The following is a 22834-nucleotide window of genomic DNA, read 5'->3' on the forward strand; positions in this document are numbered from 1 at the left end:
CGAAGGCCATTGGGCGTTGGGTAGGGGACACGTGGCGGAATCTGGAAGCGAAGACGTGCGCACCAGGTGCGGACGGACGGTCCGGATGCGTGGTGGACCAGGTCTCCGGGTGATGGAATTGCCGTTGAAAGCGGTTGAGCAACCGTCTGTTGTCCAGAGGCGAAACACCGTAGCGCTGGGCTGCTGCTATAGGCACTGTTTCTAACCACTTATTTTCATTACAACATTTTTCACCATGCTTCGAATCAAAGCTAGTTTCCTCCCACAGCCCAAAGGAATCTCAGGATAAGAATTTTACTGTTTGTCATGCCAATTTTAGGAGACAAGAACTTAGGGGAGAGGCATGCTGACGCGGCACCCTTGCTCGCCCACTACGACACCATGGGTGCAACACTCTGGGCGACCATGGCCACCTTCGCCGTAGCCTAGGAAGAAGATAACCTCACCTTGGGGCTTGGGCTAGCGCACGCCTGCCGTAGGTCGGAGCCAGGCCCTAGGCTGGGTCGTTGCCTTTGGCCGTTCTCGCTCCTCGGAGCTCGCCAGGAATGTGTCACCAGTGTGTTTGGGTTGCAGCCCGCCACCCCCGAGAGGCATGTGTTGCACGGACGCGGCATGCGCTGCCAACAGGCCATGCGGACGAGCACGAGTGCATGCGTGTGGCCAAGGAGGTAGAAAGCTCGAGCACAGCACGCGAGGTCGATAGGCAGTGTGTGAGCCCGGTACACCGTTTTAGAGCTTTAATTTAGAAGAGAAACACTCACTCCTACATGTCATAGCCAGATTTACAACATTGAGGAAACGTATCATCGAGAAACTAATCGAGAACTTAGCCAAACAAATCAAGTACTCCCTTCGTCCAAAAATGCCCACAAATCTCGCTTTTCAACGAGTAATTTTTTTTTAAAATTAACTAGATTTATAAAAAATATCATCAACATTGTTATGAAAGTATATTTCATTATTAATATAAAACTTATTACGCATTATAAATATTACTATATCTTTTTATATATGTAGGCAAAATTGAAAAAGTTTGACTTATAAAAATAATGAGATGTGCAATTATTCTGGGTTAAAAGTGGTATTTACAAATATTTTGGGATAAAGGGGCCGTGGCTATTTAGTTTTGTATCGTCGCAACATTCGGAACTGCTAGCGCGACGTCCTGACGGACGCTCGTGTCTGGACACCCGCGGCTGTTGGGCTGCTGCGCTGCTCACCTGCCTGTCCGTCTGCTCGCCCTCGCCGCTCCGTGGGGACCGCCCTCGCTCACCTCGCTTCCCCGCGCGCACATGGGGACCACCTCCGCCCGCGCTCGCTCGCAACATGTGTAACATCCCGATCTACTTTTGCAATGTCCAGATGAAATACATGCAACATACGTCAGAAACGGCTGAAACACTTGCAACATAGGTCTGAAACACTTGAAAAAAAACACATGAAAATCATTGCAAACATACGCAACATCCAGATAAAATATTTGCAACATATGTGTGAAACATACGTAACATCCAGATAAACACACTTGCAACATATGTCTGAAAAAAAAAGATGAAACATTGGGAACAGACGCTTGGAACATACGTGTGCAACCATTGTAACATCCATATGAAACACTTGAAACATACATTTGAAACAACTGAAAGACTTGAAACATATGCTTGCAATATGTCTGAAAACGTCTGAAACACTCCAACACAACGTCGCCGGCGGCCATGGCCTACCTGGTGGGGAACTGCAATAGCCAGCAAATTCCGATCAGGAGGACGTCGAGAACAACGGCTCGGCCTACACCTCACTGCCGGACTTCCCTTTTTATGCCGTGGTGTCTTCGACTGGCCACAGGAGACGATGTCCAGGTCGACGACGACCTTGGTGGCATCGGGTTGGTGGTGGCCCCGTGATGCCGTGGCCGTGACCAATGAGGTGGTGGAGTGGGGCGCGGCAGGGGATGTGGCACGTGCGTGGCCGGCGATGGGGTGCAACAGTGGAGGGAAGTGCATGGTGCAGCGAGGGACGAGGCACGATGGGGAAAGGAGGCGTGGCAAGATGGAGTGGGGTGAGCAGATACGAGTATAGAAGAGGCACACAGGAGGCGGTGTTGGTGAGTGGAGAAATGGGTGGATAAGAATTAATTCAGAGAATGAGTAGTGAGCCTGCAGTCTGTCTGGCGCCGGACGCTCGGGTTACAGCATTTCCACGCAACATTTTCTCTTTGTTGTTTTCAGCGAAAAATAGAGAAGACTAAATGATGCTAATTACCTCCATTAATGCCAGGCAAATACAGTTGCCTGTACCAGGCCAGTACCTCCATTAAGCAGGCAACCCGCGCTAATTACCAACCAGGCCAGGTTAAAATTTCTAACTGCTTCTTTAGCTGCACAAATTAAAAAGGGGAGAACAAAAGGAAAAGGACATGTAAGAGGGCAAAGTAAAACAGCGCTCAAATGAAAAAGAAGTCTTTTCTTGAAAGCACAGATGAGACAATTCCAGAACACATATTTCCATATAATAATTTAACTATACAAGTTATTCACATTTCTCTGCAGAACCAAATCCAATCAAATTTGGATAAAAGAATGATTTTCAACGGATCCCTAGCTGCTACCGTTATACAACGAAAATACGAGGATTTCAGTCTAAGTGTGCTGCACACACGCATCTCAGGAGGCAGAACAAAAAAAACTATCCCAACCTCAACTAACAACTTACAACTTGCCTATTCCCAACCGAGCCAACTGAAACTTGAGACAACAAACCAACCTATAAGGACAAAAATAATTACATAGCACAAGGAGAAGGGAAACCCTAGGTTGAATTTTACATCTGATGGAAGAATATGTATCTGCGTATGCCCGTGCAGCAACGTAGGCCTAGCCCTTCCAGGGCTCAGCTCTTCAAGAATTGAAAGGCAGGAATTGCAGTAAGCTCTTGTGGTGGGGCAACATTCTGAAATTCTTTGGCATCCATAGAATCTGCTATCTCCTCAAGTGATATGGGCATGCTACAGAAAGTAAAATGTCAAGGATTAAGCACATCCTCGGAGTCATGTAAGCAACATAATAATGGCGAATTAAATCCTTTACACACCTAATTTCATCATCCAGTAGAAAGGTGTTCTCCAGAGTGTCCTGGCTTGATTCCTTGGTCATCAATGTTAGCATCTCCTCAAGGACCTACAGTCAAGTAGCAAATCAATCAGCACCCACTAGGCCGCTATTAGTTGTCTGCTCTGTATGCTATGAATAGGAAAAATGTCAAATTCAAAGAGCAGAAACAAGGGTACAAGAGAAACGGTGAAATTTGGAAGAAATAACATTTGACTGAACATAAGTGGTATTACTTATATTCAAAACTGTACTATTCCATATTACATGAACTTAGAATCCAAATAAATTTTCCATAAAACTGCATGCAGAAATTGTGCTTATGGCATTCCATTTGCATCCAGGGCGGAATGAAACTGACTATAACTATTAACTTTTAGCATAAGAAAATGATTTTCCCTTGTTACCTCTTCTGACACGCTCTCTGTATTATATTTGTCATCCCAGTACTGAGTGCATATTTTGTAAAGCTGCTGCACGCTTAGTACCTGGAAAGTACCAGAATAGATTTAGTGTGAGTGAATAAGAACGTGGGTTGTGTGCGTGACAGAGAGCACTTACTGGGCAGAGATCATTGACAATTTCATCATATGAAATCCTGAACTTTTTGAATATGACCTAGACAACATAAATATATCAGTATTGTTGTATTGAGAATTCATATATCAGTATTGTCATAATGAGAATTCAAATTGCATATTCTTTAAGGAGACACAAAATATAACCATCAGCTGCAATAAATGCCTGTGTCAATTACCAAGCGGAAAATATTAATTAGGGACCGTCTTCTTTTTCTTGAACATGCGGGAGAAGTGCAGGTCATTATATTGATAGATATGTACATTAGGCAAGTGCATATTAGGCAAGTCTATATTTAGTGTGATTAGCACCTGCCATGTATTGCATGTACACTCAGCCATATTGGCTATATATATGAAGGTCACCCCCCCACGTTGGGTGTGTGGTGTTTCCCCTAATCTCTCTATTATTCTACATATATGTTAGGGACTGACTTAAGTTCACTGTCAAGGGCAACATCCCAAAAGTGGTCTATGCTGCCCAATAGGAAGTGGTATGAGTTTGGTATGTACAGGTTCAAACTATTCGAGTAGCAATATAGATTTGGAATTGGAAAGAACATGCTTTATTTACAAAGTAGAAGCTGTAAATCAGCTCGCAGAGGAGCCTACCATTTATTTTTCCAAAAAAAAAGCTGATTACTCTTTGTTCGGGATCGGGACGCAGTGGAAAGAAAGCAGTGGGTGAAGGGATTGAACCAGATCAGGAGATTGCATGTAAGGACCACCCCTCAAGCTAAATAAATATTTTACACCTAACTAAATCAAACTAACAATCTATCCCTAACAACATCCAACTAATGTATCATGGGCGCCAGGCCAGGTGTGATGCTCTGCTGCTAAAGCTACACACATACAGTGCCTGTAGACATGACCAGAAAAAGCATCCACAACAGAACATTGGTTGTCTTTCCTTTTTCTCCAATTATTAAAAAAAGATCCACTCCAGAAAGCTATTATACTCACTTCCCTCTATTCAGGTATCATGTAAAAATGTGACACCTTCAACAATCTGGAAACACCAACCATGACTAAGTCAATGCTATATCTTGCTACTTGTTTAACAATTTCTCAGTTCACACTACCTAACCATGTTTTATACGACTTGGACAATCTATAAGCATAGGTCTCAACAAACTGTTCAGGTGAGCAGTCCAAGATAGTATAAAGAACTAAAGACTGGAACTAAAATAAAAGTCACATACCAAGAAATCGACAGCTTGCCTGATATGCTTGAGTTCATCCAACGCAGATCCTGCATACTGTTAGCATATAACAGTTAGGTGGGAGCAAAATAAACAAAATGCATACTTAATGTTTATATTTGCATTTCCATATTGAGCCACGAGAAATACAATGATATAATAGTCCTCTAAAATGATAGCAAGAACGCAAGATTAGAGAGGGAAAATAGAGGGGTTTTACAAGATGAGCATATATCGCACCCAAGAGATGCAAGTATAATGGACAATTTTGCTCTACCTCACAAGAGAACCCCCTCTATTGCTTTAAATTCTGCAAAGAAAAATGTATCTAGGGTACATAGGAATTCAAAACTCATTTTAACTTTTAACATTATGGCTTATGCAACTAGGGAAAAAAGATTTCAACAACGTGCATCAGAGGAAACTGGTACAGAAAAGCTCAGGTTCAGATATATGCAGCAACTGCACATGTATGATTACCTCTGGCTTGACTTCTCCACACCACACCTCTAGTTGTGCCAATCCTTGTTTCACATATTCTCCATTACTGAAAGAGCAGCATTCATGACGTACAAGAAGGCTGCAGAACAGTGTTGTGACATTGTAAGCAATCTATGCATTGGAGAAAAATGGCAAAGCACTAGATGGCTGAAGTCATCATATAACTTACCTATTGAAAAGTTGTGCATTGATAAATGAGAAAACCTGGGTAAATATCTTCCGGATAAAAATAGATGGGACCTAGAAGTTCAGCAGATGTTTAGAACAATACCCAGAGTTATAGGGAAGATATTTTGAATAAGTTGAAACTTACACAGTTGTCTTGAAAAATTTTCAGGAGTTCACTCAAATTGTCGACTATCGCCTGCCAATAACTACCTTGAGTCGAAAATGAACGTCCCCTTGGCAAACTCGATGACCCAAAAGAACGGCCTCTCACCATACTAGCTTTCACAGTTCTTGGGACCTGCAGTCACAACGTGATCCAAAAGTTTAACTAATGAAGACACTAAAAACATAGCAACAACTCATCCTTTGAAGGTATTGGAGGAACCGAGGATGGGCAGCTATGGCGTTTAGTGGGAGCTTGAGGTTTGGTGCAGCTTGATGTAGCTGCCAATTTTGACTCGGTAGCTTGGTAGATGTCGTTAATAGTCAAAGGAGTGCACGTAATGTAGGTGTGGGGTTGTGTTGTATTTTTTAACAGCTCTCCTATGTATGCGAGGAAAAAAAACTAAAAACACAAGGTTGCCAATGAAGAACACATGGTAAGTAAGATACCTGAATAGCATATGCCAACAATGAAGAAAGATCTTTCTTCACATTGTCTCGTATCATACCGTATAAGCCTTCCACAAATGCTGTAAGTTGCTGCTTAAAAAGAAAAGCAGGATACTTCGCCTCAATTTGGCGCACAAGGTCCATATCAACTGTGATGTTAGAAGAGCGGAATACCTGTAAAAATGACATCAGCAGATGCGGTCATCAAGTGCCAACCTTATATAATGAGAATAACAAAACTATGGCATGTTCAGATTCAGAACACATCCTGTCCAGATGGCACTATGAAGAATTTGGATCATAAACAACAAAATATGCACCAGAGCGAAGTGTTCCAAATTATTGTACCTTGTACCCCACTTAATCCATGTTCAATGAAAACCTTTTATTTTTACACAAAAATGTACTCAAAATTACAATATTGATTCTTGTCAAGAGAGCCCACTAAAGCCTAGAAGTTTAAAACAACAGGGCCATGTCACCATCTTTTGTAGTAATATAAAGGAAAGATAGGAAAGAGGTAAATGAAAGGAAAAGAAATGAATTTATAGAGCCAGATGGTATCACAAGCTTCAGTGAAAGAACTAAGATAGATCAAGGGGCACTTCCAAACAGCATTTGTTAGCTTTCCTGAAAGCAAGGGCTACAAGGAAAAGATGAGCATTTCACCATGACCATTTGCTAGAATTCACCAGGTAAGATTGGGAAGTTTCTTCAAGGCGATACGATGGTTGAATGGTGGTTGTTTAATCTTGGTGTCGAAACCATGTTGGGAAACCAAAAAGAATATCATGTTGTCAAGAAGACAGGCATGTGAGTCAACTCCAAGAGTAATTGATGAAACGTACCATCCTCCCAAGGAATGATGATTGAGTCTGTGGCCTTTTCTGTGGACTAGTTCCTGTTGAGCCAGCTGCTTTTAGGCTCTTTTGAAGCATGATCAATAAAGTTGATGAATTTGATAGCCAGTATGCAAGATCCTCATTGCTATCGTGTTTCTGAAATACAACATCAACCGTTGAGGAATAAATTTACTGAGATATAACTTGGAAAAAATGTTTGTGGAACATGGATCCTTGTAAAAAACATATAGAACACAAAGCACAGGATACCTGCATCGCAGAACCAAAAATTTGAATAAGCCGATCAAAAACACTTGTTTTCTCTGTTTCAAAAATCTTCCAATGAACAAGACACTTGTATACGGTTATTGCAGCAACCGGCTTTCCTTCACTAAAGCCAATATTTTCACTAACACAGTTTATAAGTGCATCAACACTCTCCTGCAAAAAGTATGGTTCAGGGGAGCTTCACATGATATATCGTCCTATAAACACACTAAATGGTTTAAAACATACAGATGTGAAAGTTTTAACATACATGCTGCCTCTCAAAAAAGGATGCTCTAGGCTGTCCAAAGCTCCCATAATCTTTGGGAGCAGGAGGAGTTCCATGAGGTGTCTGGAGAGAGTGATCAATTTTAGATTCAAACATAACAGAACTGGTAGTTGGCAATTGAATATATTATGCTTCTGACCTTTTGTTCATCAATGCGTGGACTGCCATTAGTCAAATTCTGCAAAGGTAGAAAGACATTGAAACATTTCAACAATGAAAATGTTTAGTTTAAAATATTAACAAGTAAAATATGCAGAAGTAGAAATACAAAAAAGAAAACATCAACAGGTGAACATTTGTACTAAAACGTGGAATGGAGAGACCACATACAGATTTCGGAGATGCGTTTTCAGGTATTGTTCTAACAGGAGTACGCAACAGTGCCTGCTGCCGAAGTAGTTGATTTTCTGCTTCCATAGTAGTTACCTTTTGTTGAAAACTGCCACCATGCAGAATAGACAATTTTCAAAGCAATCCGTAAAACATGTACATGATGCATCAGCACAAAAAAAAAAAGATTACATATGTAGACAACGCTAACCTTAGCATTGTGTTGGTCAGTTCATTTATCTTTGACTCGGCATCTGTAGCTTTCTTCAGCCACTCTTCCCTTGCTTTCTTCATTTCTTCAAACTTCTGTTCTGTTTCATCAATTTTGGTCTCAAGAGAGCCCACTAAAGCCTAGAAGTTTAAAACAACAGGGCAATGTCAGCATCTTTTGTAGTAATATAAAGGAAAGATAGGAAAGAGGTAAATGAAAGGAAAAGAAATGAATTTATAGAGCCAGATGGTATCACAAGCTTCAGTGAAAGAACTAAGATAGATCAAGAGGCACTTCCAATCAGCATTTGTTAGCTTTCCTGAAAGCAAGGGCTACAAGGAAAAGATGAGCATTTCACCATGACCATTTGCTAGAATTCACCAGGTAAGATTGGGAAGTTTCTCCAAGGCGATACAATGGTTGAATGGTGGTTGTTTAATATTGGTGTCGAAACCATGTTGGGAAACCAAAAAGAAAAGTAGATTAATAAAAAAATCATAGATAAGCACCTGGAGTCTGGAGATGACTATAGTGGATTCAAAAACCAAAAATACAATTTATCAATTTAACGGTCAAAACAGACCATGCTTATGTTTTGAGTTACAGACAACTAAAGTTACTAGGATAATTCGCATCAACAATATTTAAGCACATGCTTTGGAGTTTGGAGACCCGCCGTTGGGTCTCAGACGTTAAAGGTACACTCTCTGTCCCAGTCCTGAGTATCTCCTATGGGATTTGGTTGATAGTATGTTGCTACAAGAGGAGGTTGAAGATCAGCACCGATGGAAGCTCACCAGGTTTGGTATTTATTCTAGCAAATCAGCCTATAATGCTTACTTTTGTGGCTCCATTCACTTTGCTCCATGGAAAAGAATTTGGAAGAGCTGGTCTCCTCAAAACTGCAAGTTCTTCATCTGGCTTGCAATCAACAACAGATGCTGGACTGATGATCGCCTAGCAAAGAGAGGACTCCCTCATCCAGCGGCCTGTCCTCTTTGCAGTCAGGCAGTAGAGGTCCATCCAGCATTTGTTGATCTCTTGCGTCTTTGCTAGACAGGTCTAGTTTAATATTTTTCAGAGATTGGTTGGGGTTGAGCTCCATCGGCCCGGTTTCTACTAGCAAATTTTCAAGTTGGTGGTACCAGGCAATCAAGGTACCTAAGGAGATGAAAAAGGGCTTAATACACTCATTTCCCTGGCGGCCTGGGAAAGTTGGAAGCACAGGAATTGAGTGTCTTTAATGGTGCAAGTCCAAGCATCACAATTTATTGCGGACAATCACAAATGAATGCATCCTATAGTGCTCTGCTGGTGCAAAAGGACTCCAGGAGCTATTGGCTGGGTCGCTTGTCGTGGGTTAAAATTTTCCCTAAGTTTTTGTTGGTACTCTGTCACTTTGCCTATGCTAGACTAGTTTCTTTGGCATTGCGTCCCATAGTCACAGGTCTTGTTAGTTGTGGAAGGCTAGTTGCTCTGGTCTAGTGTTTCCCTTGGGGAGGGGGATTCTTCTCCCTCTGTACTTTTTCTTCTTTTTTTCTCTCTTAATGAAATGATGGGCAAATCTCTTGCGTGTTTGAGAGAAAAATATTTAAGCACAATACCATGACTTGTAGCAACATGGTTATGTTCAAACAACATTTTTTTTTTCTCGATCAGGCAAAAGGTTTGCGTCTTTGTATTAAGGTAGAGGAAAAGTTCGATACAACACGCCTTCGGGCGCTCTAGGGGGTCAGGACCCTCTCTAGTGTACTGTAAGCTAGGTTGTTACACAAACAATATGGTTTCATATGGTTCAAGCCTCCATAAGCACCTGCAAAACTAAATTATTCCCATTCGAGACTAAAGTTTCCTGGTCTGCTCAAGGCAGCAGCACCATCAACCAGATGGAGGATTAGCATGCTTCGAGGCATAGCTCATTAGTATTTTTCATAGTAGGATACTAAATGTTGCAGTCTACAAAGTGTACTTCAATTCTCATCAAATAAGTTTGCCTTTAAGTCCTTAGCACAAATTTATGATGTAGTTTTATGCAATATGCATTTAACTCAATTTGAAGGTTCTCAATAATATATTACACCAGCAGATGAACAAATCTGATGCAATGAACAGTAAACTCATTCACCGTGCATACCTTAAGATTCTCATTCTCAGCAGTGAGTTTATCAATAAGAGTTGTATCAACTTGGACCTCTGGTACTAACGAAGCTTTTTCCAGCGCTTCTTTTGCAATTTCCCGTTCCCTTTTCAACAGATCTTTGGTCTCCTTGGACTGCAATTGCAGTTCCTGCAATTGTTGTTGCAACTTCCGATTTTCTTGTGTCTTGGCTTCTTCCATGTCAGTCTGCAGCCAGGGAAAACATACATAAGGTACTTACAGAGGCATTAGATGACTAGAGCTAATATAAATGTTTTTAGGGCATGTTTGGTTTCCTGTATCTACACCAGCCAGGCTCCATGGACAACGGTGCACTGTGTTTGGTTGCCTGGGCGATGGTTTGGGCCTGTCCCGCAGCGTGCAGAAGGGACCAGCGAGCCTGGCTCTCCAGGAACGAGAATGAGACCCATTTCTCCAGAGCCAGGCTCACGGGATGCAATGTATTAGCAGGTTAATGATGAATTAGCATAATTTAAGGCATATTAATGTATTTCAATGTACATTAAGGCTGAATATGTTGAAAATAAGTACTCCATTCCAAATTGTAAGCCGTTCTGGCTTGTCTAGGTACATGGCTTTTACTATGCATCTAGACGTAATGTATATCTAGGTGCATGGCAAAAGCTATGTATCTAGAAAAGCCAGAACGATTACAATTTGAAACGGTGGGAGTACTATACAATCGATTCAAGCAAAATAAATATTATCTTAATACTTGTTTTTTATTTCAACGCAATATAACATATATTGATGCAGCCAACCAAACAAGTGCTCTGCTCAGCCTGGTCTTCTAGATTCAGTGAACCAAACAACAAATGGTTGCATGCCTTTGGCCTGTCCCTGCGCAGTCTGGCTGGTAGATACCAGCCAGGCTCTCCTCAGTGGTGAACCAAACAGGCCCTTATTGACCTAGGTTGTGCCAACAGTTACAGTCCATGTTACAAAGTTACATATCTGTTTTAAATTAACCTTACTTAAATGGATAAAGTTTACCACAAAACTGGGAGTTACTACTATATTGTAGCAGTAATACTGAAATTCAGACAATAGATAGCTACTTTGCAGTGAACAATTACAATAGGAATGTAAGATGATCGACCATCTCCATTAAATACTGTGCACTTCCTAACTCATATGATACATTGTTTATATATTCAGTAAACAAAATGGGCTAGGATGAGACAAATGGATCAAGCCAATCCAATCCAATCCACTTGCATCCTTAGATAACAATCAACTTCAAACTGGTTGGAACTGGAAAAGAACTAGTTGGCTTTAGAAGCTAACTGTATACAATAGAATGATAAATAACAAAAAAATTAAGATAACCACAAAAACCCACTTAAGTGTATTCATGTGCTCTAGCAACTGCATATTTTTGGATCCATTCAGAAAAGTTGAGTATATAGGTCATAATACATATGTTGTGTGGTCAGAAGCATGGTTTTTGAGGCGTTGCGGCGTCTTGTGGCGCTGGGGATACGCCTGGACGCCTAGGCGCCTTCTAGGCAACGCCTAGGCGATATGGCATAACTAAAACCCTGTGGCGTCATGCAGTCAATTTTTTTAATGTCCTCTTCCATGCAAATACAGAAAGCCAGAGCATCTGTCAAATAAAGTAAACAAAAACTTTACCCTCATGCGTTTCTCTAGTTGCAGCCGCCAGGTGAGCTCCTCAACTTGCTTCTCTAATTTATTCTTGGCAGCTTGGAGAGCACCAGTTTCTTTAGCAGCCTGAAAATACAAAAAAGTGAGGTGAAGTTAGTAGATAATGTAGCTTAAACAATGATTAGTTTACATAACTCTAACTCAGTCCCCATTGTTGATCCAGGCTCCAGAGTACCAGAAGTGTAATGGCTAGACTTATGGCCATTAGGTGCAATTGCAGATGAGTTGGCCCATAAGGACCATAAGCTTTTACTGACCATAACTCCATAAGGACTTGGCCTATAAATCGAGTTTGGCCCATGAAGACATGGCCTCATTTTCATGTGTATATATACCCAGTTGTCAATCGATAACGTAATGATATGTACACCTTTTTTGATAATTCATCAGACATCTATTATGCATAGACATTGGAATAAAAAGAAATACTGCAGAAGCACGCCAATAACTAATAAAGTAAAATATAGTCAGGCCATTTACAACAGAGTTTCTTACCATTTTAAGTTTCCGAAGCTCTTTTCTGGCCACTCTTCCTCTCCAAGCACATTGGGTAGCAATGGCTGCCTTCTTCAAGCTCATGAATCGAGAGCGTGCTACATAACTACGCCAGAAACTCTGTGGAGGGCAAATCAGTAAAAGCGAGGATGTATTGGACCATAAATGAAGTAAAAGAGTGATTAGTAAAATATGGATGCAGATGCACAGGCTTGAACAGGCATCTAATTGAATAATTATACTTGAAGAAATAAAGCTACTCGAGATTAAAAAGAAAGTCATCTGGAATTCTTAACTTGGTAATTTATTTGCGGGTGTCAGTGGCAAGCCTTACCCTCGCCTGTGCAATGCGAGGAGACCGCGACTCGAACCCGGGACCTTACGGTCACAGGCGGTAAGACTCTACCGCTTCACCAGGCCCGCCCTTCTTATTTGCGGCATAGAGGCAAGTAATAAAACATGTACTTAAAAATTATAATCATAATAAGTGTAAATACAAACTTATTCAGGAAATGGAGGTGCAGAAAAAGATATAACAATCCCTAGGTAAACATGATAGACTTTAGTCAATAATTGAATATGGATATGAAAACATAAGCAAACATAATCATAGTTTGACTGCCCTAGTAGCATGATCCAAACCATTTATTTTTTATACACAAAAGGATAAGACTTTGAATGGATGACTGAAAATTAGATGCTTTTAATTTAAAGAAACTAAAAAGGAGACCTGAGATCATTACCTGAATGATCACTACAGCATTTGTTTGCTGACGGAACTGAAGTTCCTTGCGAGCAGCCATACCACGTAGACCAGATTGGATAGTAGTTGATGCAGTACAGAGATTTCTGTAGTTCTTCCTTGCAAAGTGCATACGGTAGCAGGTTTGTATGATCAATGAAGCAGCCTCCCTACGGAGATCTTCGTAATAATGCCTTGCAATTTGTCCTTCAGTTATCACAGTTCAGCAATCATTATCTCTACTTAAAAATCAGAGATATTACAAAAACATTTTTTTATTTATCTTCAGCACTATTTAAGATGTACCTCTGCAAATAGCCTGGAGCTGAGTAGCAGATATTCGCAGTTGAATGAAATTTTTGCGAGCCAGGTATGACCGTACTTTTCTCTGGATTTTACTAGCAGAACGGCCCAAGACCTCAGTTCTCAGAGCATCTAATTCAGCCATTTGACCAGCACGTAAAAACAATTTAGTTTTCCCTATCTGTAAATTACAAAGAGTAATTCAAATTAGCATATTAAAGCTAGAACTACAGAAGCAGCAACTTGTCCAGATGAGGATGGAGATATTGCATTGCACTTAGTGTTTCTCTTATTAACAATTCCCATGATGCAACGACAAAATATATACAAGGTTGTCCTCGACTTTATTTTTGAGGAGTTGCAAATATTTTTCTCATGACATCAAGACAACATGTCCATTGTTTGGGTTGAAATTGACCCAATCTCCTAAGCCATCAAACCATAAAACTAAAGTAGAACTAACCTCCACATGGGATTTTTCTGGGAGCAACATAAAGGCTGAGGCAAGAAAGTATATACCATTCAACTAGAACTGCTTACTGGAGTGGCCTTTTAGGGCCTGTTTGGAACACAGGAATTTTACAGGAATCATGAAGGAATTTCACATGAATCAGTTTAATTTCGCAGGAAAAACACAGGAACAAGAAAAAAAAATCCCATTCCAAACAGGGCCTTAGTATTTACAAGATTACGAGAATACAGGAAATATGTTGAATCACGATGAAGGGAAGCAGTAGAGAAGCCAAAGAAAGACCAAACATAGTACTATTGGAAAATTTGATTGATTTAAACACATCAAAACTACTAATTTCAGCCACTTGTAGCTGACCTGATAGCCTGTGAGATTGACTTTCTCAAGAAGCATGTTTGTAGCAGTAACTTCATCATAACTGCCAATATAACAGTAAGTACAAAATGTAAGATCAAAATGGAAACCAAAATGCAAAAGACCAGATCAAGGTATTAAGAATACCTTTCACCAAGAACTTCAGGTAGTAAAACACCAAAACGGTCAACAAATTCGTCAAATCTCCTCCTTGTTGGATATCCTAGACAGCTTATTCTTATTGCCTCTAATACTCCCTGTTTACAAGATTAGGTAATGTATCAGTTTAGCATCTCTATCTTCAACAGCTAGTTCATAAAAAATACTGCATTAAGAGCACGATTTAAAAGCATAAAAATCCCTGGGCATACCGCTACCATGTGTACTGCAGAAAGTTGATATTTTATAATATACCCCCTCAGTACCAGAAAGAGTGCACTTCTAGCTACAGCGCTAGGTCAAGACCATCTTCATTTGATCAATTTTTTACAAAAAAAAATACTAATATTTATTATATCAAATAAGTGTCATTAGATTCATCATGGAATGCATTTTTATAGTATACCTATTTGGAACCATGATTGCTGACACTACTTTCTATAAATTTAGTCAAACTTGAAATACTTTGACTTTGACAAATCTAATGTGCACTCTTTTTGGGACAGTAGTACCTGTATGCTGTACACTGTTTTGTCCACAAGATGTCTTTTGTCCTTAGATCAGTTCAAATGAACAAATGTTTAGCAGCCTCCATATATGGTTAAATAGGGAGAAGGGCAGATGGTTCAAAATAATTTTGATTTACCAGAATAAGGCTGTTCTTATTTTTCTATTCAACCATTCTATATCTGTCAAAACATGTACTTCCAGTGAAAATGCTTGTGACAATGTCTTACCCCACATCGAAGTTGCTGGAGAACATTACTGTTCTCGAAAATCGCTGGCTTGAGAACATTATTGGGCTTTATGCAGCGGATGTAATGTGGCTCGGTTGCACTCAGAGTTTCCAGCAAAGCTTGTAATTGTTGCTGTAATGTTATCAGAAACAATAAGTTTCCTGATAACAAAGCTATAAAAGATGGGACAAGCAACATTCTGTTTTACCTTAAAGCTTGAACCTATCGATGTAAATTTTGTAGATTTAGCTGATTCTTCAGAAGGTGGAAAAAGACTGGAAACAAATGAACATCTCGAAGCATGTAACAAAACTTGATGCTCATTCACAGCATAATCAATGTTCTTATCCAAGAACAGATCTGTTTGATATGTAACCTGCATAAGAAGAAAATGGTGTTTATAATATTGTGCCACATACTCGGATACTCCGTTCAGTTATAGAAAGAGATCACAGAACTAATTCATCTCCAGGTTAAATGTATGCATCATGTGCAGTAAGTGATTTTGTTGCCAGCGACAGGAACAAAGCATAAGCTGAAAAGTTGCTTATTGATGCGCTAGAAAAGGGGAATTATTCTAAACTTACATCCTTTATCTACATGTAAGTTGGGTTTATGCAATAGTATACCTAAAAAATTCAGTGCATTTATTTTACAAAACATGTATCTGCAAAAATATCTCCATATGTGCAGTTGTGCACCATGTGAAAAAGAAAAAGAAAATACAGATGTATAAGAACGCCAAGCTGAGGAAACAATCGATCACTTGCTCACTAGCTGTGTGTTTGCAAGGCAATTCTGGTTCTCCCTCCTAAATTGCTTTGGGCTGCAAAACTCTAGCACCGACGATCAATGATGCTTCTTTTGAGGACTAGTGGTATAGAGCTGATGAGATGGTCGATGACAATTGCAACGAAGCATCAACTCCCTCATTATCCTCGAGGCTTGGACACTTTGGAAACATAGGAACAAATGTGAGGAGGCCCAACTTTGGACATTGGCTGGAGCGCGAGGGATCTCTTTCTTGTCAGACCTTGTTCCTAGGGGCTAGGTCGTTCCAGGTCGTGTGTACTTATAGCAAAAAGACGCATATGCAATATTGCGATTCTTTGGGTGTGTGGGTGTTGGTGTAACCAGGGTTGTTTACCCTTTTATCCTTCTTATTTAATAAATGATGAGCTCTCCTGTATGTTCGAGGAAAAAAAATGTCTTGATAGTTTGTTTATTTGAACTTGTAGATGTTAATATATTTTTCTACAAACTTGGTCAAATTTAGAGAAATTTGACTTTGGGCAAAGCTAAAGTGACCTATAAGTTGGAACAGAGAATACAATCTAATATAATGTACGCAATCATATGTGACACTGTCACAAAGTCCACAATGAATGCATCTTACATTTCGTGAAGAATGTAAGAATTATTCTTTCAAAGGATAGTAGGGCAGACAGAACAAGTATGCTCCTTACATTTCCAGCGTAGTGATGAATAGTGAAATCAGACCGTGAGAACTTTGGCCTACTGAAGTGTGGGTTCCCCTTAAATTTTTGATACAGCTTTTCAGCAAATATTTCATGGGTTGAATTTCGCAACATGCTGAAGCACAAAACAAGACAATGTTAGAAACGCTCAGAACTACAAACAAGATATTCACAGTTCACTTACCAAGTTTCATCCAGTAGAGCAATTATACCCCCTGGTTTCTGTATTGAACGAAAGATGTCAAAAATGCAATCTCACAGTATAGCCAAACTACAATGGAAATTTTTAACTAACATCTCTAGATGGTTAAAAACTTAAAAATTTGCACATTGAACTCAGACCCGTCCAGTTTGTTCAATAATCATTGGTATCAGATAATTCCACATTCAATCCTAGGTTACATGAGTCTACAATAGTAATTAAAAAAGGCAATAACTAGCTGAAGGCAGGTAAAAGAAAATGTCACAGATTCACACTGGTAAAAAAACGATCATACCAATGCAGAAAATAAATACATATGGATAATAAAAGAAAGCATTACAAAGAATACTGTATGTTGTTCACCTTCTCAATAAGATGAAGAATCTCTTGGTTATCTACGAACTGGATATAACTCCAATCAATTTCTTCCCTTGTATATTCTTCTTGTTCCATCTTAAACACATGCTGCTCATGAAACATATAAAAGAATGATTACACATAATCACACAAAACAAATTTTATTTGACAATGCTAAAACATAGAATGCAGAACATTCTCAAGAACTGAGACTTTCATTCTCTAACCTGATTAAAGTGTTGCTGCAGCTTCTCGTTAGTTAAGTTGATGCAAAACTGCTCGAAACTGTGGCATATCATAATATCACCATATAACAGTTGTTATGTTTCGTAACATCAAAAGATAACAAGATGGTTTCATGTCATACACAACATTCACTAAGTAGAGTTATGGAAGATTTAAGGCTCTTGATAAGGAGAGTATATAACTTCGCTATTACTATGCATCACCGTAACCAGTGCAGCCATTAGCTGCAGAAACTACATGCTGCAACCTCTAAAAAGAAGAGCACATATTCCAGCCAAATTTTGAACCCAGAGTCCCCATTCATGTCAACAACAACATGATGTTGGTTTCCCTTAAGGTTTTCTTTTGTGCGGCAAGTGTTGTGAGTCAAGACCATAGCTACATATCCCTTTATTCTTTTGAATCTCCACAATTACCACACTTTCAATTTGTGAATTTGATTTAGCATGTTTTGGGCCTGTAGTCACATATATGAATTACTCTTTCTTCTTTGGTCAAATAAGCTATTTTTCCGCTTTACAAAAGGGCAACTTAAGCAATGAATCTTTTTAAAGCAACATGGAGGATCTTTTCCCCTGATAAAGCCTATTGCTATATAAAAAGTGAAATCAACATGCATATTGAATGATTGTCACAATATGCACTCTGCTTTTCATTCATATATTTGGAGTTCCCTAAAAATGTTGCAACACCAAAGAGCCACTCCAAAAAAAGTAGATTAAGAGAAAAGCTCCGAAGATATGCTGATACTACTACACTTTTAGTTAAAAAGCAGAAAAAAATGTTTACGTTCTAAGCACATGAAGGCCATTGTTTTAACTGGCATTGTATGACCTATATGTTACATAATCGACAATTTCCATTTGGAATTAATTCCAAAGACTTGAGATGTGTGATGAAACAAATAATCCTAATACAAGCCATTTGATTTAACTTCAAAATAGATGGAATGGCTTTGTATTGCAGCAAACATAGTTTGAACATGTTGAACCCGTCATATCACCAATATCCACTATCCAATAAAAAAACTGCTGCCGTGACTTTATTACACTATATTAAGACATTGATAAACATAAACAGAAGATTAAACGCAAAGGCATACCAGTTAAGCACCTGTTTGTCTTGAAACTCTCAAAACCATATATATCCAGTACACCAATCAGAAGCTTTGAACTTAGATCTTGTCCTATTGAAGTATTTATATTATTTACAAGCCTGAAAAAAAAACAGCAACATAAGTGAATTATCTTTTTATGTTACGGAAGTAACATACTATAAAGCAACAATAATAAACTGCTTGACAATGTGAGAACTTACCAATCAAACAAACGAGAGTAAACAATTCTGGCCAATGCATCTCTACTGAGAGCTGCTGCTCGTGCATCTAAATTTTTCACAATACTTTCACCACGTGTTACCATAACTCGCTTACACAAAGATTCCTCAAGAGCCTTCTCATCACACCTGAAATGTTGTCAAATGCATGTCATGCCAAAGATGACAAGCCAATATTACGGAGGGAGCACAAGAAAGGACTAATACATGAAAAGCTCTGCAGCTGTCCTAAGATGGAACTGGGACTTGTCATCTTTGGGTACAGAAGAATCTGCTTCACTCCCTTCTGAAAATTCCACATTGCCCAAATGAAGAATAGCAGCGACAACTCTAAATATTGCATCCTGCACGAAATGGCAACAGAAGTTATAAGCAAATATCTTCAGATAAAATAAATTGATTTCAACCGTACACATGTACATACCTGTTCATCAGAACTGATGCCCACAATGTCCATTGCCCTCCTAGTTATGATATATTCTGAAGCATCATCCATCCCATCAAGCTTAATGCAACTAGACTGGTTAAGATAGTGAAATGATGCGGCATCTCCCAGTTTATATCTCTCACGGTCCTGCGACAGCAACATTTTAACACAGATCAAAAGTTGAAGTCACAGTTGATGGCAAAAATCTACATCATCAAAAGAAAAGTAGTACTACAATATAGTAGGCTGGGAACACAGTTGCCCCACATTTATTGTTTACAAAGTTGTAGTTTAGAATTTGGTTTGTAGCCATGTTGAATTTTTTTACCTCAGGTGGTGCAGCACATAGCATGTAAAAGCAGTGATAGTTCCTTTCTGGATCAGATATTTGACAGACACGAGACCTTTCTAGGAGGTAAGTCCTTATGGCAGCTCCTGAGATCTTCCCATTCTTGTCAAACTGAATCTCAACAAATTTACCAAAACGGCTGCGTAATAAGATAAAAGAAAGCGAAAAAGTATGAGGAAAAAATAAAAAAGATTGTGCTAAATGAGCAAATGCCAACTGTTGGAAACAGAAAAAAGCAAATAATAACCATGTTTTTAAGTTCATTACCTTGAATTATTATTCCTAACTGTTTTTGCATTTCCAAATGCCTCAAGAACAGGATTGGACTGCATCAATCAAATAGATCGATTAGATAGTATAAGACACTAGAATGACATTAAGATTGGTGAAATGTGAGTTTGATGCAATCCTGCAGGACGATCAGCTTGCTCCTTTACAAACATTCCAAGATGCCAGTTCATAATCCATACATCCACTATTTTGGGTTGCTAATATTCCCAAGAGCAAGAAGAGAAATTGGAGCCCTCACCTCCAGTACTTGTTGTTGCACTGACCTTCCCCCAGACTGAGCTTTACCACCCATAAATGCAAGATACTGCATAAGACTTTTAGTGCTCTCTGTCTTACCAGCTCCACTTTCACCACTCACTAATATGGCTTGGCTTTTACCATAATTCATCATAAGCCTGCATGGTTAATATGTCAGACACATGCAACACGATAAATGCATAAAATATTCGGGTTTTCCTTGGAGGGTTGAAACACACCTATATGCACGATCTGCAATGGCAAAAGGATGGGGGCTCAGCTCGCCAAATTCTGCGCCTTTATAGATTCCCATCATGTGATTGTTATAAAGGTGGGGAAGTCTTTGAAATGGATTAACAGCTATTAAAATGTTGCCAGTATAAGTCTGGAAAGGACAAACATCTTTAAGCGGTTAGATCAGACCACAAGGTTGTTCGGTACACTAGAGCATATTATAAAATATAAACAGATGAAGAGTTGCAGAATTCCAAACTCCTCTAATATAGAAACTAGAAACAGTAAACACATTAACACCAATAAAATAAGAACAGCAATGAAACATAAACACTATACAGACAGGACCCAGGAGGTGTAATTCGAACGAGTAACTCTACTATCATCCTAGAGAGCATATAAGAACTGAAGAGTCAGATAACCAAGAACTCACAGGACTGGATCCAAGTATACATGAGTAAAAAGAATAAAAGAAGTGTTGATATGTTGAACAACAAAACTTACATATATTTCATTCATTGCATATCTAGACTTTAAGTTCTGTAGAACTCCTGGTTCATTAAGATAAGCTAGCCTCGTCATATCCTCAACGCCACAGCGCTTCGCTTCTGCATCCTTAGGATACACACTTGAGACATTGGCAGTAACCTGTAACCAAAATATGTTTATTTATTTTTATTTATCATTATCCATATACTTTAATAAATTAATTTACTTTTATAAGCTATAGCGGTATAGTCTGACACTCATGAATTAACAAATTCAGACTTAAAAACAATTAACCTGAGGCATAAAAAAGAATTTTAGGAGAAAAGTGCTGCAACAGCCTCAGTAAAGCATGAATAGAAAGTGACAAACCATCAGGACGAGATAAACTAACAAAATGTCACTTTTGGCAGAAAATAAAAAGAGAAACCTATCATGGAACTAATAACTGACCTTCTTCCCAGAAGTGCAGTTTATAATTAATTCATCTCCTTGGACCTCCTCCACCAGCCCATCAATCCAAGCCACCTCAGCATCCTCAACCCAAACATGAGAACCCACTGTAAAGCGGACTTTGGATGCCTGCAACAGAATATGCACAAGAACACAACTAATGTCAGTTAACCAGTCATTACAGTAAACTAACAAGTACGAAGGACGATGAGTGAAGAAAGAATAGTAACAACTACAATATCTCAATCCAAAATTACAATGAGGAGACACATTTATTGACAAAATAATAGTTGAGAAGTTCCTGAATATCAGATCATTCCATTGTGTTTGAAGTTACAACTGGCATATGAGGATCCACATCTGGTGATAACAGGACACATAACCTAAGTTTCTTGCCCACATTTAAACTAAAAGTGTGAAAAGAAGTATATATAAAGCATCCATAGACATTGTCCAATGATTTAGGTGCCCATTTTTGCACACTGATTGGAGAAATAATGAACCAAACAGAGAATAAAGGTCCTAAGTATTCTTAATTAAAGCTAGCCCAGCAGTATCACAAAAACCTTGATCAAGTTCCATGAGATGATCCGAGTGTCTCAGTGAGAAGAACAAGATCGAATCTACCATAAGACGGTATGAGGGGCTGAGGCAGAGACCCCAACCTCACCACATTGCACAATCACAGCCAGACGAAGGAAGGAACAACAAAATGCTGTCCCGATTCATATCCTAGGTACACCATTTCCCGAAATTATGACCGGTTCAATAAGACGTGTTTATCTCAATGTCAATGATCGCACGATACACAACTGCTTCAACTAAACGATCACACCAAACGGCGTGGAAACACCCCGAACCGAGCCGGCATTTCGGCGCCCTCATCAAGCGGGGCAGTCCCCAACACGCTACTACCCAGACAAAGCACAAGTAACAAGCACAGATAAATGCGACGAAAAGCAAATCGCAGCACGTACCATTCCGTCTGCGGGGCCGGATCAAGGCCGGCGGCGCCGAGGGCGAAGAAGCGGCTCCGCTAGCGCGATCGCCGCTACCGCCCTCCCGCCGCCGCGAGAGGGGAGTTAGCGCCGGAGTGGCCGACGCGCGAGCCCACGGCGGGATCCGCGCTGCCGCCGCGGGGGTGGGTGGAGTCCGCGGGATCGCAACGTGAAGCGTGCCGCTAGATTTGGATTCGGACCTGCGTTTCGTGTTTGTTTGTATTTTCCTTCCAAGGGAGGAAGGCGACTAGCGCCTAGCGAGCTGCGGGGAGGCGAGAGCGAGGACCGAGTCGACGGGGGAGGGAGAAGTTGGGGACGAGTGGGAACTCGAGTGGCCAGATTAAACAAAGGGTTAATTGATTTTGGATGTCGGGACTATTGGTCTTTATTTTCTATAAAAATATCACTGAATACGTATGGCCTGAGTCTAGCTACAGGCGTGTACGAAGACGTATACTTCATTATCTCTGTCACTGACACACGGGCCCCACATGTCATCTTTAATGGAGACGGGGATCCCGATCTTCCGTCAGGTGATGGTAA

The 22834-nt window shown here is 39.8% G+C and overlaps 1 protein-coding gene across 1 annotated transcript; it reads right to left on the minus strand.

Moving 5' to 3' along the window:
• Positions 1-2479: 2479 nt before the first annotated feature.
• LOC136549617 (myosin-6-like) lies at positions 2480-22596 on the minus strand. The gene is made up of 39 exons (XM_066540963.1): positions 22271-22596; positions 21294-21422; positions 20859-21002; positions 20360-20505; positions 20122-20278; positions 19860-19918; positions 19572-19731; positions 19241-19390; positions 19024-19160; positions 18799-18945; positions 18595-18696; positions 17463-17520; positions 17242-17343; positions 16861-16898; positions 16665-16791; positions 15407-15574; positions 15199-15330; positions 14450-14559; positions 14306-14366; positions 13480-13657; positions 13175-13380; positions 12432-12551; positions 11904-12002; positions 10245-10454; positions 8111-8250; positions 7900-8008; positions 7709-7747; positions 7552-7632; positions 7284-7454; positions 7020-7169; positions 6172-6345; positions 5705-5857; positions 5561-5631; positions 5371-5470; positions 4891-4947; positions 3669-3725; positions 3515-3595; positions 3091-3176; positions 2480-3004 (listed from the first exon to the last, which is right to left on the minus strand). The coding sequence occupies exons 1-39, from the start codon at positions 22271-22273 to the stop codon at positions 2890-2892; spliced, it is 4527 nt and encodes a 1508-aa protein (XP_066397060.1). The 5' UTR covers positions 22274-22596; the 3' UTR covers positions 2480-2889.
• Positions 22597-22834: the final 238 nt, after the last annotated feature.

This window comes from Miscanthus floridulus, chromosome 4, assembly GCF_019320115.1.
Source record: "Miscanthus floridulus cultivar M001 chromosome 4, ASM1932011v1, whole genome shotgun sequence".
NCBI classification, from domain to species: Eukaryota; Viridiplantae; Streptophyta; class Magnoliopsida; order Poales; family Poaceae; genus Miscanthus; species Miscanthus floridulus.

Excerpts from the sequence above, each read along its gene's own strand:
- LOC136549617 (XM_066540963.1), bottom strand. Across the intron at positions 19,919-20,121 it reads TGCAACAACAAGTACTGGAG|TCCAATCCTGTTCTTGAGGC; the intron begins GTGAGGGCTCCA and ends TGATTGATGCAG. Across the intron at positions 8,251-10,244 it reads CTGAGAATGAGAATCTTAAG|GCTTTAGTGGGCTCTCTTGA; the intron begins GTATGCACGGTG and ends TTAAACTTCTAG.